Source organism: Trichoderma citrinoviride (assembly GCF_003025115.1).
Source record: "Trichoderma citrinoviride strain TUCIM 6016 unplaced genomic scaffold BBK36scaffold_14, whole genome shotgun sequence".
Lineage (NCBI taxonomy): Eukaryota > Fungi > Ascomycota > Sordariomycetes > Hypocreales > Hypocreaceae > Trichoderma > Trichoderma citrinoviride.
Genome location: NW_020194722.1, coordinates 287,800 through 306,071, shown reverse-complemented (window position 1 = coordinate 306,071; position 18,272 = coordinate 287,800). Strand labels below are relative to the sequence as shown.

The 18,272-nt window shown below is 52.5% G+C and overlaps 1 protein-coding gene across 1 annotated transcript; it reads left to right on the top strand.

The window, feature by feature from the left end:
- Positions 1-7,996: 7,996 nt before the first annotated feature.
- On the top strand, positions 7,997-8,499 carry BBK36DRAFT_1127631 (hypothetical protein; the record flags this gene model as incomplete). Its single annotated transcript, XM_024891531.1, has 4 exons — positions 7,997-8,014; positions 8,125-8,231; positions 8,300-8,316; positions 8,396-8,499. 4 exons carry the CDS (start codon positions 7,997-7,999, stop codon positions 8,497-8,499), a joined length of 246 nt encoding a protein of 81 aa, XP_024746399.1.
- Between the last annotated feature and the right edge of the window lie 9,773 nt (positions 8,500-18,272).

Below are 18,272 nucleotides of genomic sequence, written 5' to 3'. Positions count from 1 at the left end.
CGTGATGAATACTATTGCTACTACTTTTAGATGCATCTCGGCATATAGAATCTGCTTACAGGATGTTCCGGCTGACGACGGTTGCACCTCTCCGCCCGGCATCGGTAGAGTCTAGACACCGGTTGAAGAAGCAATAGACAAATCTCGAAACACCACGCATGCCTCCGCCCTTTTCTACACACCCTCCCGCCTCGAACAACAGACAAACTAACCAATGGAAATAACTCAAGCCTCCGTAAGCTCATTGGCAGTGCCCGGCTCGTTCTTTAGCCAAAGTCAAGGCTGCAGGACGCATCTACACGTGCATGCTCCGAACCATAAACCACCACCAACGTCTTTCGTATCTGTACTCGACCAGCAACGTTTGCAGTAGTATATGGAGTACATGAGCGTGAGTACATTAGTCGTGCATGCACACGTCAATCTGCATCTACAGGGATCCGTTCAATGCCTACATGTTCCGTTCCTTTCTTTACCGCCATGTCGAAGCGGAAATGATGTGCTTGGAGAGAGGGCCACCGACGACTGTTTCTGGCAGTTCTTTCGCCGTTTCTAAACTATGCTAACACAAGCGATGTTTGATGTTCAAGTCCGATCCTCCTCGTTCGTGGAGCAGCGCTGACATTGCCGCTTGGTTGAGGCGTAGGTATGACTCGTTAGAGCATAATCATGCGTATCAACGATATGCACGCCTACAGAGCATCAAAGGCTGTGTTAATTGCAGTTTGGAATCTTCATGGCCATGTACGGAGTTTAGTGAGCATCACCCCAGATGGCCAAGCCGCGAATATAATAATTTACGGTTTATTCATCAATAGGGCTCACGGACTCCTTCATATTTGCTTCATCCTTGTCCCGAGAGCCGTACACGAATTACTCAATCCGTCGATTCGGAAGGAGATAAAAAGACCGTCGGCGAACCAGGTCCGGCCAAGTTAGGTTAAGTTTTAGCTAAACTTTGATGAAAATTTTCCGTCTTATGTTAGTGATTCCAGGGCATGTCTGGGCCATTAACAGATTCCTTGTACTATATTGAAAACGTCCTGACAAGCTGAATGGGCCTGTCAAGTCAAGGTTGCTGCGAGGCTAGTCCTCATGTCTGCAGCGAGAAATGCTCCGTGAAGCTCGTTGCAGTCGATCTCGGTTCCTGGATGTAACTGCAGCTTCGTGTAGCTGTGCCATAGATATACCTTACGCAGATATCATCACACCTGATAGTTCACGAATATCGACCATCATAAGCACAAGCTTGATGCGTCTTGAAGTACGCAATCATGATGACAAGTTTCTCATGGCTTTGAAACACAGACTTACTCGGCAACAGACTGCGCGAAGCTACAATCCCGCCGTTCTGGAACAAGCGAATGCCGCGAACCAACCTGACGCAGGCCGTTTACTCGGCTCAAGCTCATAACTAACGGGTGTTACTAAGTCCCAGCAGGTTAGTGAAAAAGCGGCACAGTAGCATTAACAAGCTTGGAGTGTCATCTGTTCCGCCCTGGCCCATCTCTAGTCTCGGTCCGAAGCGGATGGCCTGGGCCTGTGGCTTGGAGCTGGATGGCACCGCTTGGAAACAAAGCACTACACGCGCATGTAAGCCGACTAGAAGGAAGAAGACGATCGAAGAATGCCTTCTTGTTCAAGTTACTACTACTGTACTTTGGCGGAGAGCTGTCCGTGTCCGCTATCCGCGCCGTCCCGTGCTCGTCACCGCGCAAAACTGGGGTTCCGCCATCGCAGAGAGGTGGTCATCACGAGACGGAGATGCTCCGCAGAAACTGGCCATCAAGGTGCCCGGAGCGGCTCGCAGGTCATTAAACTCTGGATGTTTGGTGGCATACCATTCGTTGCAGCTTGAGCGGTGACATCCCCATCTTAGCCGAGGATACTCTTCCATACCGACACCGGTTCCTACAGACAGCACGAGTTATGGGGTACATACATGCATGCTACATGTAGTCCTTGAAGGCCCTCATTAGATGCCGATGGACAAGCAAAAGGGAAGAGAAGGAAAGATCTTGACAGGCTTGACAGCAGACGAGGTGGTTGCCATGCCCTCTTACACCAGGAGCCGCACACCGTCCTGTCGGCTGTCCAAGACGGCAGAACCAGCTCGCCAGCCCCAAGTGGAGGCCGGACATAAGCCTCGGCCGCTATCAGGGGCTAGCAGATAAAACTGTTGGACCTGACTCTGCCTCTGCGTTGTCGAAGTAGCGGTGCGAGGGCCCTTTCAAGGTCTCGTGTGTGCGCCAGGAGATTGATAACAGGTGCTTCTTGTCGGCAATGCCCCGTGCCGTACTGCGGAGGAAATTCCACCATCTTCGAACGGAGGTAAGAAGGAGAAGGGTCTTGGATGTTTCCATCTGACATCTCTTTATGCACGTCATGGGCGCGCATCTCCGTGTTCATGCAACAAGGCCCCAAAGACGACTTGACACGAGCAAGCCAGCATCAGCAAAACGGCCGGTCTTTGTGGCAAAGAACGCATGGAGAGAGAGGGGAAGGGAGAAGCTCAGAGCCGACGGAGCTCCCTCCGTAGCTTCGTTGCTTGGACGTGAAAGGGCAGACGAACAGGACCCTGACACTCCAAAAAGGCTCAGCCCTGGTCGCCTCTTCCTTTCTTTTTTTTCGCTCCAGCTCCCGTATCCTGCATCCTGGGAATTCCCAGAGACAGGTCATTGGTGACGCCGTTGATTGGCCAGGCCGGCAGTTATGCGTGGCTATTGGACATCGCACCCCCTAGCCAGGTCGACGAGGGTCCTCCCCCCCCCCCTTGGCCTTTTTTGCCGTCGATTTTCGTTACCATTGCTTCTTTTTTTATATGTGATATCGTCTGTCGCTTGGAGGGGCGTAGATTCACCGCATTGCAGGCACTGTCTCTCTTTGTAACGAGGCATAGCAGAAACATGTGTGGGCGCGTCTATTTGTTCCATACATGTTCCATTCCCCGTTCTAAACCGGGGTGCCGGGCCAAGGGAAGGGCCACAGGTTTCCGGCGCAGCAGATTCATGCTGGCCGCGGCAATATCGAAACGGAAAAAGCCGACAATTGAATGTAGTACAAGTACTTGTAGACGGCTGAAGCCGCCTATGACGATGACGATGACGAGAGAACTGGAGTTTCGCATTGAAGGCGTGCATATTGCATGTTCTTGGTTAATAGTTGTGAGACATTGGAGACGGCGTTAGTTCAGCTCGACGACGCGATGCTGCGTTCCCAGCAGATCGGGCCCGCCGTGACCTGACAGACGCCCGGCATGAGATTCGGTACTGGGAGGTGAGCAAGAGGAGCGGTCCGAGGAAACGATTTGGGCATCAACAAGGGTTGAAGGGGTAGAAGATGGGAGGTAGCATTCGAGATTGACGGTCGAGGAAGAGGCCATGTGGGGGGGATGTGTCAAGAAAAATTTCCCTTCTTTTTCTTGCTTTCACTGTTCGAGTTTGGAGAGGGCAGGGGTTTCCGCCACGATGTTTACGACTGCAGTCACGGAACGGTCTCTTTTTGTAATACGAACGAGTCTGGAGTTCTTTCATCTGAGCAGCCTTGGGCTGGATGATACGACAATGCTGCCCAGAGCCCAGGGCAGTTCCCGTGGCAGCAACGGTGTAAGTTCAAGGCGTGTAGCGAGCATCAGTACATGTACTTCGTAGGACTGGTCCATCCCCATTCTTCAGCGGGAGGCAATGAAGCTACTGCGGCCTTGCCGGCCGTGGCCATGCGGCGAACTCGGCTGGTTCCTTGCATTGGAAAGGCAGACCAACTCCCGCACGGACGACTGCATCGTGTCATGACCACTACAACCTCAGCACCCTCCTCCGGACCGCTGGCCATCGAGTCGTTTGACGGTGCCGGCGAAGTTCAACGTCAGGCATGGGCTGCCGCATCTTGGAGTTCCCCGACGCACGCCCTGTTCCACCCTGGCTGCGCTCGAGTCAAGCTGTGGGAGAGAGGCGAAGCTGTGGGAGAGAGAGCCGATGGGCGATGCGATGCCCTGCTGCGGGTTACGAGGTTTGCTGGAGATTCTCTGACCGGCAATGAATACAGGTCCCTCGTCACGCATCGACGCTCGGGAACATGAGAAATATGACAGAGCTGCGTATATACGTGTACTTGCTCCATAGCCACCACATGCAGCCCACTCTAGTCTGGGGATTGCAGGCTCCATCTCGCAGGTAAAGTGACAGCTTTCTTGCCAGCTTCTACCTCGGTGGTACATGTAATTGGTCGTCCATGGTGTGCTCTCAGGGCCATCATCGTCTCTTTCTTCAGCCAGTGAGTAACAATTGCTCGCAGTTTTCAGATAATACACGTACTACTAGTTGTATTAGCTGTCAGACCAAGGGCGCCGTAACGCGGCGCGGCAGGGGTTTGGGAGCCCAAAAAGACACGCCATGACGGGCAATTCGGCATCAGTCATGATTCTTCAACCCGATGGTTCAGATTCGAGGCCATTTTCAGCCACTCCTAGGCGCTCCCACCGATTTGGTAGCCCAGGCCAGGGGTGGGTGGTTGGTTCCGCTATGCTCTTCTGCCCTCAGGACGGAGTGCCGCCGCCAATAGGACTAGCAAGGTAATAAATCACAAAATATAACCCACGATGCTACGAAGTGGTACTTTGCCGCTCACGCTGTAACTTTGTAGTCTGGACACTCCCCCCCGCCAAGTGGGTTGACGAGTTTTCCAGAAGGCTTCTCTGACTCTTCTCGCCCGATGCGATGGGCGGGTCCTCGACGCTCTCTTTCGCCCATTGTTTCGAAATAGGCTGCCATTTTAGGAGCCTCGTATTCCCCATTCAAGCATGACGAAGGCAACAAACGAAGAAGTCAAATTCTCTGCCTTGCTCTGGCTCTGGGAGCAAACTTCATGGGCCAAGCAAGTGGTCAACCCCTGCCGTCGTGACGAAGGAGAGGCAGCGTTTGTGGTGTACAAGGTATTGTACCAAAGCAGAGTAGTATCGCCGGTTCTCGCATGCCTGGAGGAGATAGGTGTGCCCGACAAGAGTACGGGGTACTTCGTACCAGGTAATCAAATCAAACTCCAATCTCTGGACGGCGTCCCAAGGTATTGAACAAGAGCCACGCTGGGGCCTGGCCCGGGCTGGCTCAGAAGCTCGGGCTCTCGAGCATGGTTCACATCCCCCCAGCTCGACATGCCGTGTCAATGGCACACCATCCAGACGGACTGTTTTCTGGCAGCCATTCGCCATTCACACTTCTCACTTCCTCGAGCCGCCGCTCGTTTAGAAAGGGCTGCAGCCAGTCATGGCGGAAGAAGCAAGTCATGACACCAGCTTTGCGTACCCGCCCTTCTGGATTGTCCCAAAGTTCCCACACTTTTTCTGCCAGGACCCATGACTTGGCTTGTTTTTCCTTTTGCGCAAATAAAGCAAAGTTCCTCGGTGAAGACGAGTTTTCCTTTTTCTTTTTTTCATCTTGCCTTCCCGTCTTCCCATGCCGTCCTCTGCGACTCGCCACAGGGTCGTTGGGGGCCGTGGTGGCTGTCCGTTCGACGAGTCAAGAGAAACGTAGACGAAGCAGAGTATAGTGCCAGGCAATCCATCCGTAGACACGAGATGCCATCGCCATCATCCAGACAGCCCGGGATCGAAGAATCGAGCGCGAAATGGAGGGCAGAGGCAGCCCTCCTCGACCAGGTCCAACCGCAATATTGTGGGCTTGACCTACCGACGGCTCCAACCACGTGGGTTGTCTGGACCACTGTCAGCAGCAAGCCTCTTTCTGTCTTCACCGGTTTCGCATCGTATGCATGTGTGTCTTTCTGAGTTTAGCTCGAGTGCGGGTGGTGCATTGCAGCAAAGCAGCTCGCTCTGCCAATGGCGGCTGCTGAGTGTCGTTCTCTTGTTTCTTGATAATCGAGTGGCAGCGTCAACGACACTGCTTCAACAGCTGCAAGTCGGAGCCCTCAGCAAGGCATGGCTTGCAGATGCTTTGCACACATGATCTGCTGATGGATGGAATGCCTGTGCGTACATACATACAACATACTACCAGTAATCGTCCAGTGGCCAAAAGCCGTCGCTCCTCCGCGCGTCTGCTCTTGAGCTTCTCGCCATGGCATTGGATTGCGAGAATACAGGGTATTCCCTACAAGGCGGCACACACCTCCAAGCCCTCGCACAAGTGGATCTATCACCAGAACATCCCCCAGGCATTTTGCAGATGGGGCCTGTCATTCGTCATAAAGCTGCTTCGGGCAAGCCTATTGACTTCGTCGACCGTCTGTCTCATGACCAAGGCAATGGCAATCATACCATTTTCGTGACCGCCGCTCCTCGTCCGCCGTCCAAATGTAGATGCTCGCAGCCTTTTCAATATCACAGTCCTTGCTTTCTTTGCACCCTGGGCATACCGACGGAGTGGGTTGGTCTCTTCACCCCTCGTCGGACATCCTTCCCCCCTGCCAGCCAAAGAGGGGGGGGGGAGAGCAAAGAACCCCAAGAAATTTTGGAAAATCTGGTGAATCAGAGGCGCTGAATGGCCCGAATCCCCATGTCTGCCGTCCTTCTTCAACACGCAGTAGCACCACGCAGTGCCACGGGACAAGACGGCGGGATGCCTAGGCTAAGGCACGAGCATGTCCACAGCTGCCAGAAGCTGAAGGAGGAGAAGGGCCTCTCTCTCGCAGCGGTGAAGATGGAGGAAGAATGAAATGGATTGGATGGGCGGGATGGCAGAGCCCGTAAAAAACAAGCAAGCCAGACGGCCCGGACTCGCTCGTCAACGTAGTTTGCTGCAGCATTCCGTGTCCGACTAAACTGGTGGAGGGCAGAGATAGCGGCGGACCGTCCCCCTCACCATTTCTGTGGGAGTCAGTGAGCGAAGGGTGCCAAGTTGGCCCTATGTACGGAGTACTGGCATCAAAGCGTGCAACTACTACTAACTACTACTACTCCAATCAGCATTGCCTCCGAAACCTTCGCAGCACGATGGATAATTTGCTAAAGTGCTTCCTATTTTAGAGCCCCGACGCCACAGCATGGCTTCCAGTGAAGGGTTCGAGGCGTCGGGACTGGGGACATGGGGCCTTTATTTCCCGCTCGACAGACCGACCGACCAGACGAGCAGCTTGGACGTTGCAAAAGTAGCATCATCCCCCGTACCTACATGTCCAGGCCGGTATGGCACGTATGCGCCTATCGAGGCAGAGTGCCGCCATGGCTCTGACAGCGAGAGAGGGAGACAGAGTCTCAACCAGGGCAACCAGACGGGACTGGACGCACTACCATTCCATTTCTGAAGCCCCTGCAAAACATCCACACACCCCCACTCGCTGAAGCTCGAGCTTTGACACCCCTCCTGGCCCTCTTTCTCGGCCGTTGGAGATTCTTGTCCACACACCCTCCCTACTGCCCCCCAGACGTCAGGGCAAGGGCCCACGGGCAAGACGTGTGTGGGCAAACAGTTGATGGGTGACTGGGGTGATACTTGGTCCAAGCTGCTGTGTGCGGCGCGTCGGGCAAGTACCACGATGGGGTCCCTCGTACTACCCAGCAGCACTTCGCCAGACGAGCAGGGGTGTGGCCGCCGCTATGCTCATGGCCGCTCTGGTACCTTCACGCCTCTTTCTTTCACTCTACCTACTAGTCGTTCTCGAGGTGGAACAACACTTGGCTTGGAGGGCGGGTCACCACTCTTGTAGTTAATGAGACAGCTCGGCATCGATGTCCGTCATGGGAATCCCGGAGACGCAAAAGCGTCCCTGTTTGATGGGCTACTAGCCATATAAACGTTGGCCTCCCCCCGCCTGTCTGCAAGCTGCTGCATTGGGCTTCATTCATGACAGCGAACTAACTTAGAACCTTTCTCCATCGTTGATCCATTCTGGCATTTGTGTCTACCGATCTGCTATCTTGCCTATCTGTCTGTCCAATCTCTTGACCTCTTCCGCCATCGTGACAGCATAGCAACCTCTCTCTCCTCCACGATACGACGCAAAATCATCTTCTCTCTATACCACCCCGGACATTATAGCAACCATGTGCAACTACATCTACGTACGCCTGCCCACCATCTTTCTTCTGTTCCATGATCCCCCTCGATGGTAGGATCGGAATCCAGGACCAGGGCTGTGATGAATGCTAACATGCGTGTCCGCCACTTACAGAAGGAGCTGAAGTGCCAACACCACTACCACCTGGTAGAATCCTGGTGTCCCAAGTATATTGCGACTGAGCGACGATGCACTCCCACCATTGTGAGCAAGCAGTACTGGTGAGTCCTCATCTGATGTCTTGTGCATCGCGGCAATGTCTCAGTGCTGACCATATGTTTTACTACAGGGGTGACGATATCTGCGGTATGCCTCATCGTGACTACGCACCCGACATGATATATTCTGTCATTGCATTGGACTGGACACTAACATGGACATATAGCTGCTTGCCGTGAACGCCAGCAACCCAGCAATCACCCTTGGGCGAAGCTCATCCGCAGGCCGGCAGATCGAGCCGCTCCACAAGCATCGGTTCCCGCTCAATAGATGCACCTTCTCGAGCCGGAGCTCAAGACAGCACCACCTCTTGAGCATTCCCATTTCTTCTACCGCAAAGCATTCACACTGGAGACGGGGAAACTTGGACAAGAAGAAAGAATCTGCGTCGATTGGGCTGCTATCAGTGCCCAAGCAGCAACCGGATTAGAGGAGACGCGTTTCTTCCACTTTCCCTGATTGGACCACACAACATCAACCCTTGAGCACAAGCTCTTCACGCATATCCGCGGACGCACACATCAACCGCAAGAAAAGTCACAAAAAAAGAACCACAATGGACACAAGACGGCACGGGACGGGTTATGGCTGATACTCTCCCCCAGGTGCAAACCTGGCTTTCAGCCCATCTGTTTTTGCCGGATTCTCATTAAGCACGCATTCTGGATTTTCTCTCTCTGTTTTCCTTGTCGTATACTGGATCCACGGGCGTTAAGTTACTTGGACACATCAGCTGCAATCAGGCTGAGCTGCATCAGCCTCTTTGAAGGCAAAGAGGAGGAGTTATTCTTTTTACTTGGGCATGGGATAATTGGGAACAAAACAAGCCTGCACAGTCTGGCAGTGCAAAGGCACCGGAGAATGGTCCGTCTTGGGCCAACCAAAACGCCACGGTATCACGACAAGCACACAAGAATTCTACCGGCCTGCGAGGGGACCACAGGGACCAGACTCAACTGGACTTTGCCGGATCACCCGCATGAACGGGAACACTCGTCATACCGAACCATGGCATCAAAAAGGCGGTCTTGGCTGGGCCACAACCCCGGATATGACCGCCGGCATGGGATCTGTTCCCGAAAGGGGGGACAGGTCTTTTACATTGGGAATGGGAAATAGAAAAAGGGACATTTGAAAAATGTATGATAGAAGGAATCTTTCGCCTTTTCTGGGCAAACATGTGTATGGGCGTCTTTTCTTTTCGTTGTTTGTCTTGTTTGGGCGGAAAGCTCTTTTTCCCACGCATGTGGATCGCCTCTTCCCGAGAAGCCGGGATTGTATGGCTGCGCTTGGCATATTTTGGAGTACTTTGACTTTTGGAGGCACTTTGTTTTTGTTGGATAGGCATTTTGAGCATGTCCGCTGTTGAGCTGGACGGGATCTAGTATCTGGATTGTGTTTTCTTGGTCTCTTTCATAGTAGCTAGTCATTGCTGTGATCTTTGGGCTTGAAGACACGAGGAATGGAATCGCTGCTATCATGGGATTGAACAAACCACCTCTCTGCTTCATGCAAGTGCCCCATGCCTTGGCCATCGGGGGCGGTGTCACACAACTGGCATTGTCACTCCCGATGGATTCATGTACATGCTCGGCCCACCTCATCTCAGTCCAGCTCTCCAGGCCCCATTTGGCAGCCCGTAGATTCGGCTACAGCCTCCAGTATACCGGCTGGTTCGAATGCTCTAGCTATACGACGATGACGCCATGCGCTTGCTTGCTTTGCTTATCATATTGCTTTACAGTCGGGCAGACTGATCGTATGTATGCCTGCCTATCATACGATGGAACAACATATTAGTCGTTTCGTGGGCTGCCGGGTCGAGCAAGTTGCCTTGAAGAGGCAAATGTTATAATCTTTGTCCGTTGGACATTCTACCGCTGGGTTATTCTTTTTTGGCTGACGCGGGGTTAGACGGGGATGTGCATGGCAGAGGCGTCATCTCATTCTTTGTGACACTCACGCGTTGTTGGTGAGTGGTGCACGGATCCCGATTCATATTGAAGATGATGAATGCTGTGGCATACCCCGTCAAAGGTGTGGTGTTGTACAGCGGCATAACGCAGAAGGGTTCACTGTTGCGCTGGCAGTTTTGTGGGCTCATCAGATTAAGGACTTCCTCCTTCTGATCTCACTTCCAAATCGCACTCCTCTCTTGTTGTCATCCGTGTTGTTGTTATTGAGTTGCCCCAGCGATCTGATGAGACGAATCTCCCGCGGTGGCCATGCAATGCTTCAGGTTGCGTTGCATTGCAGCCCGTCAGAAAGGAAAAATTGGCCCAACCCCAGATGTCGGGGCTGCCCCTGATACGACTCTCTGTGCCGCTGTCACATTTGCCCATCCCAAATACGTGTACAACCATGCTCGCACCGGTTTTGACCTATCATAACATCGCGCTCGTTCGCTCGTTTCTCCTCCGCACTTTCAATCGTATACGCCTCTTTTTGGGATTCCCTTTCTTTCTTCCCCCCTCACGTTGTTGCATGCGGTGGCACACGGGATCCCCCCCTCACTTGCGATCAGAAGTTGCAACCGCCCAATCAGCGCAACTCGATTTGCATTTACCGCCAATTGTCTTGCTTCTTTTGCCCTTTTTCATGCTCTTCCCGAAGTCACACCAGCATCTCACATGCCGGAATAAAAGGTGGAGAGATGGAATGAAAGAGGCAGAGAGACAGACAGATATGTTTATAGTGTAAGTGTACACAGCCGCTCGGTGTAAACCTCTGATATACAAGCCGCCGATTTATCGCCGTCTTGTGTGAAACCTCATGAGCCTGGGGTGCAGCTCCATTGGTGAGAAAGAGTCTGCCGTGTGATCGCAACTGTTGTTTCCCATGCTTCCCTTTTCTTGTCTCCCTGCATTGTTAGCGAAGCGCATGATACCGCTTTTCGGTCTTCACCAGTCGCGAATAAGCACACAACCGTTACACCCCACATGAGGTATCATGACATATGCCCCAAGCTAATACTATGGGCAACGCAATTCGAAGTAGGAATCGACAGGTATAATCTCAAAATGGTCTTATTATTCATCAAGTCTCTCGTTGTTAATGAACGAGTTTACCTCCTGTGACGTGCGGGTAATTGAAGAGGGCCAGTATGCGCTTGACTTGGAAGAGACAAAGCTACGCCTTGGCCTCTGAACTGTGTCGGCCAGGTTTGGGAGTAAGAACTCCTTGCAGCTTTGCGAGGATGGAAACGAGACGGGAACAAGAGGGAGAAGAAACGGCGATAACTCTAGCTCTTCTGCGACTAGCATGTGTCTACTAACGGGTGCTAGCATGCATGAGACTCCTCCAGCGGCCGCATAAGTGTCCGCTTCCTCCATTGTTGCGGTTGCAGAGGCATGTGAGCGGTTGCTGGCGAGTATCAATCTGGGAAGTGATTGACCGGGCAGATGGAAACTCGGTAAAGCCCAACAAGAGCGAGGAGAGGAATGCGTCGCCATAGTCGTGATGTGTCGTGTGGTGCTATTTCGTACTTGTTGTGTTGTTCTCTTTCTTTGGACCTGCGGCTTTTCTGTTTGTCGGGCTTCGGACTTCAGAACAATGCGAAGCTACGCAACCCAGCTCGCCAAACCGCCAGCTAGCCAAGCCACTCTTCGATAGACTGCTAACGCAAAAGGTATGCATATTTATCGACGCCTCGCTTGTTGAGGGGCTGAAGATTCCTGGGCAGCGGCTGGCGAACGCACGGAATGCATCTTCACCGGTTTGCCAGGGGAAGCACCTCAGCTCACGTTTTGCTCGGCAGCTGCTTGTAACACGGGAAAAGTTCCCTTGCAAAGAACGGCAACTAGGTCGACATGCGTGCATATGAACCCTTCATGTATACTGAAGCTCACGCCAAGCAGCTGGAAGGGTTCACTTAAACAGAGTACTTGATGTGATTTTCTGGGCAGCGTATCGCATGTCCAGTGTCGGCATATACTATTGCCATAGACTAGGTAGCATCCAAATCCCGAGCACCGTCGGCATTGAGCGCTCCTGTTCTCAACTTCAGAATTCTCTGCTGGAAGACTGGGCTTGGATCGAGGCAGTGGCATGAGTCTCGCCATCCTCCGCGGAGTAACTTGAAGCAACATATTGTAGCAATACCAGCTTATTATTCCAAAAGTGGCGGGCAATGTCCTTTTGCAGATGTGTTCTGCCACACAACACACAATCCCCAAAACTCCGACGGAATGAAAGCCTCACATTTGGCTGTACCTGCGTCCGCGTCAGCTTCAGGCAATATGAGGCCCCCCTGTCCCGGTGAACAAACCGGGTTAATAAAACAATAACAGCAACGAAGTAGTGCGCAGCCAATTGGAGACGAGTCACTTTTCCCAACTGCCGGTGATCGAAGGCCGCTCCTGATGGCTTCTTGGGAATTTATGCCACATTCCTTTTTCTTCTGGTGTTGGTTGTTAGTAGAAGCTAAAGTTCGTTCTTGTTGCTCCCTCTCGCTTTTCTAGATGCGCAACTCGGTGATTGGATACCGAAAACCGGGAAAACTCGACTCCCTTGTCTCTCAAGAAAATGAGAAGTGATCATTAATGCCTGAATGCCTCATAGAATAATGTACCTGACAGCCTGCACTCGAGTTGCAGCCAGTTTTTGGAAGAACAACGACTAATCGTAGTCTTGCCCACCACTCGCAAGAGCATCCGATGAGGCCTCACAATCACGACAAGCTTCCAGCCCTATCGGATGTGGAGATGCCGCTTGAATCTGCAACACTCATCACTGTGCTATTGATAGGCCTCACACGAGCAAGGGGGCCCTTCACGTCTACGGCGGTTAAGTGAGCCGGCAACTCTGCGCCGCGATGCTAGCCACGATGGCTTCAGATTGTGCACACCGTTGCAATACTCCTGCTGCTGCTACTCCACCTCAAGACTTATCTGTATATCCGTTGCCGCCACGGACCGCCGGCTGGTCTTGCATGTTGCATGTCTATATCTCCGCCGTCCGCCCTGGCTGCGCGTTGGCCCCCTGATGCTGCGAGTAGTGGGAGAATGCAACTACTAGTACACATGCGCATCATCCTTGTATACCCTGTATCCAACAGCCATCTGGACTCTGTGACAGCATGCACGGCCAACTTACTACTAGTAACTAGTACCTGGGCATATTGGGCTCTATGAGGCAGAAACACCGAGCTCTATCGGCCATTTGCCGAATCACTTTGTAGATGTGTATGTGTATACTTCATACTCACACCTTTACGCATCAACCAGGCTTGGTTTTTGCCTGCTTCTTCCCATCGAATGTGACGGACTGCAATCTCGCCTCACGCCGTGGGCTCCGCTCGCCCGCATACTGCTGCAAGCATGTGACCGAGGCATGAAGCGTTCCTGAGGTGGCAACGGCGATGCAAATCTCGCACTTGACACACCGATACAACAAGTCTCCAGACATGCCGCCCCTCTCCGATCGACCATCAGCCCTCTGCCGACAGCCCCCTTCGAGACTCCTGGCAGCTGCAGCTTGGTCATGATGACACTAGACTACTAGCATCGAGGGTGCTGCCACTCGACGGGACGTGATGGCACGCTAACATTAAAGATGGCGCCACAAAGCTGCTTGCCGCTCGTTTCGTGAATGCGACTCGTCACTATTCTAGGCGGCAGAGTATTGTAGCAGTAGTATTTCGACAAGCCCAACCCCAGCTCAAAGGGAGGCCGAAACGGGCAACAAGAGGAAAAGGGCTACATCCATCTCCACAGCCGCCACCTCCGCGCCTTTCGTCCGCTTTGCCCTTCTTCCACCCCTTGCGAGCCATTCCGATTGGTGAGCTTGCGATTGTTGACGGCAGTGCTTGCTTTTCTTTGCATTTCGAGACTCGGGGACCCGGTGAGTCCTGGAGCCGACTCAAAAGCAGCTGTAGCGCCGTTCTGCTAGACCAACGGCTTCATCGTCCGGATCAATAGTGAGAGTGACAGGTCGCCGTTTTGACGATCCAGGCTCCAGGAATTGGGGAGGTGAGGGCGACTTACGCGGGCGGAATGCCAATTGTCCTGAGAGACGCGCCGTGCTTTCTCTGGAAAGAAAGAAGCAGCCTTTTACCAGTCGTACCCTGGAAATCCCGTGAGCGTCTGCTCATGCAGGTGTCGGCGAGGACCCCCCTGGCTCACCGTCTGCCCGCCGCTCGGCCAAGGCTCAACCTTTCCGAATCGCCTTGCGCACATCCACCTCCAAACCTGCTTTTGCGTTACCTGTGCCCCTGATTTGCCTTACCAGGAAGAACCTGTTGGATACGGCCGTTTCTTGTTGCCCCCTCTGGACCGTGCTTTCCGTGAGCCGGCAATTGCAGTACGAGTGCTTCACGCATGCTCCATACTACTCCATACTGCGCTACGTCAATGTAAATGAGCATAACCTGACTTTCTCTGCCAATGGGAACCAAGGACGGGCATTGCTCAAGGATACATGCTGTTAATAGTATTATCTTGGCACATCTATGGGGCCTTGGCTCTGGCCATCACCGTCTACGTTACTTCTGCTTTTTGGGTAGTATCTCGATCCAGCACTGCCTGGTTTATGAAGCTTGGTAGTGGTGGAAACGGAGTCCGGAGTGCACATATCGTATTCCGTATGAGTATCGCAGGTATCCAAATGTATGTATCCACAAATCCAGGGGTAGAAAACGAAACGGTGATGCGGCTAATCTGTTCTCTGATCGGCCAACTCCAGTGATTGTTACGGGGTCGATATTCTGGGCGCGGATCAATCAAACTACAGGTCCACCCTTGGAAAGTGTACATGTTGTCGAAAATGAGTGCCATTGAGATGATGCTCATGACTGTCTACGCCAACTATCTTCCAGTCAAGTCTTCGGATGCAGAAACAGTGTAGATGGACAGCATTGTACCCTATATAGTCCAACTTCCGACAGTCTGAATGCACCCGTGGGTCCTGTTCTTCTGTTGGGACTCTGTTGCAGTGCGCCATCTCAGTCACAACTCACAATGGCGATTCATGAGGAGCCATCGGCAGCCTTCATCATGGCTGAGTCCGATCGGTTGAAACAGCGATGACGACCCTGCAGGCGGGACAGGCAGCAAGTTTCGCAAGAAGAGGAACCAACGGGCTAAAAACAGGTGCAAACTAGTTCTTCGATAGACAGATACACAAATACACACAGAAACAAGGGGACGGACAGGGGTGCGAAACGAGCAGCGGCGTAATGTCCGCAATATTCGTATAGCCGTGATATGGACGTATAGTAGTTAGACAGGGACGAGGAAGTGCACGGATACGGCGATGGAATAGATACTTATAGGGATGGCTGTGATTGCTATTGGATATGGTTATAAGCAATACGAGGTGGCGAGAGGTATCCCCTGGTGATTTGCGTGTATGGCTGGAGCAGACTTGCAATAGCGAGAGTGTCAGTCAGCCTCCTACTGGTCGGGCAATTGTAAGCATCTTGCTTTAAAGCCGACGCTGGACCCGAGAATTTGGTTGATCTGATGCACGAAGGATCCCCGGCCTGTTGCCCGATGATTAGCAAAGTTGAAAATCAGGTGATTTTTTGGCAAGACATGCAGCGATTCCGCAAAAAGATGCCTCTTGTCCCGTCAGGCCTGTATAGAAGAGGAAAGGCTTCATCAAGGGTGCAGCGCGAATGTCCTGGGAAGAGCTGGCCCTGGCTGTTCTACCGCTCAGCAAAGAAGACAATGGGCAGAGGATTTGAAGCGAGCGTTGCCCTTTCCTCGTAAAGAAAACACTGTCTACGTATTGTTTGAGTCCGTCTACGGCCAAGACATGCCATCACTGATCGTAGCATGGCGGTTAGATGTCTGAGATTTGCAGACAAGCCAAGCGAGCGAGCCGGCGGCAGTAGTATCTACCACAGCTGGAGGAGCATGTATGATGCATTAGGATGACGCCGAGGCGTGCAATAACTCTCATACGTGGCCATGGGGCTACATGTAGCTGCAGCTATTTGCGCTGCGGGCGCTGGATCGTAGCCGAAGAGCGTGGAAAAACGATGAGGCCAATGACGGTCCGTTGCAGCTTCAACACCAATCCAGATACAGAATGCTACCAAAGCCCACCTAATGTTTCGACACCGACTTTCACGGACATGTTTGGTACACGGACCGAGTTACTCTCCATCTTTCCGTTACGATATGATACGTTATCCGGTACGCGGCGGACCTGGCCGGCCCGTAGAGGAGATTAGACGCCGTTTCCGCTCTGTGTAACCTCGGTCGCGGTCCGATGGGGGGGCCTATTAAGGGATGAGTTACGACGCACGGTCTTCTTGCATTATCATGACGATTCAGCTTCCAGACATGAACAAGACACGACGGGGCTGCATGTCACTATTCAAGCAAACCGCCCCCAAGCAAGGTCTTCTTCATTAACAGGAAACTCAGAGAAACCGTTAGCAGCCAGTTAGGACAGGTGTTATTAGTGGACGCGGCGTGGAAACACTATGACTCGCTAGGGGCGGAAGACCGCAAATATTGGATGATGGTCACTGTTACAACTACTGCCGCTGGGGGCCATTTCATGGGTTGCCAAGGGCTGATGGTATCGTTATGAGCAATACGGCAGGCATCAAGGTTATCGGGCTTGGCCGATTCTGATGTATCAGATGCCACTTGGGCGTGGAATTCGTTGCATCTACGATGAGCGAAATGAAGCATCGTTGAGACGCGCGGCAGAGCGAAAAGTTGCCTTGCGGAAGAGAGACGGCGACGACTTTGTCGACTCGTTCAAAGTTTCCGTTCTTTCACCGCTTCGCTGTACACACGGTTGCGAGTAATGATATGCCCGTGCCATGATCATGCGGTAAAGCTTTACAGCAAGCTTGTGATAAACGAAGAGCCTCAAATCTCCCCGGATCTACAAGATAACCTCTTGCCTCCGATTGCTCCTTTACCGCCCTGTAGATGTGAGCTGACTGCATCGCAGCCCTACAGCCCCTCATCATCTTTTCTGGCTCGTCGGAGCTGCCTCCGTAGACAATCAGCCTCTCAGCGCGCGCCGTTTTGCCGTTCATGGCGTCAACTTCCTTTTAACACGCGGGACATAGGCGAGCTTGGCTAGTGGTGCTTCATACGGAGTTGTACTAGTAGCAGCTGGCTAGTAGTAGAGTACTAGTAGTAATACTACATCACAGGCCCTCGCATGCGCCGAGATCCGTGGGGCCGCTCCAGCAAGTCCCTTGGACCCCTGGCTGGCTATCGCGATTCCTCGCGACGCGAGCAGGTCATGGGGTGAAGGGTAGAGTCATCCTCGCATTGAGGGGCGGTTTAGCTTGGTGAGCTGTAATATGATACTTTGAAGGCCCTTGGGATGGACTACCGATGAGTGTGACCTTATGACGGTCGGCGATAAAGATGAAGGGGCTGAACTTGGGTCTGCTGAGGTTGTAAGGCGGGCAAGGATGAGGCACGCAGGGTCTTTACGTCCATGGTGTGCTGGGCTGTTTCCGGGGTCCATGCATGAAAGGTTATCCGGGCTGTTGTAGTACAAGTAGTACTCTTGGAGTTGACAATGAGAAGTACGCTGCCTGGAGATGGTCGTCGTAAGACTTTCTCATCGTAGGATAGGCAGTACTCTAAACTGCTAAGTCGCGGATGATGCTTGTACCTTACGTTGAAGGACGACATTCTGTACCAGGATCCTGAATACTGATGTTTGTAGCACGATAAGGCAGTAATTGACACAGGTTATACAGAGTTGTGCTGAGCCAGGCTACAAGCATGCCCGGAAGGTTCTCAAGCATATCTTTTCCTGAGAGTAGTTCGTCTATCCACAAGGCATCACAAGGACCATCTTGACTTTTGAGACGGGATGTCTATGAGAAAGCTGAAAGTAGGATTTGATAACAGAAATAGTATAAGCGATGCTAAAAGATCATACAAGTTCTATGCGTATTCCAAAGATAAACCCAGGGAAACCATCAAAGTCTCCCGCCGAAGCCAAAATGAGTTGAACCCACCTCTAAGTCAACATCACCAAAGGCACTGCCGCATCTTCACCAGTTCCATTCCCATATGATCGATTGAAGCTGTGTAGAACATAATGGGCTAAAGTCG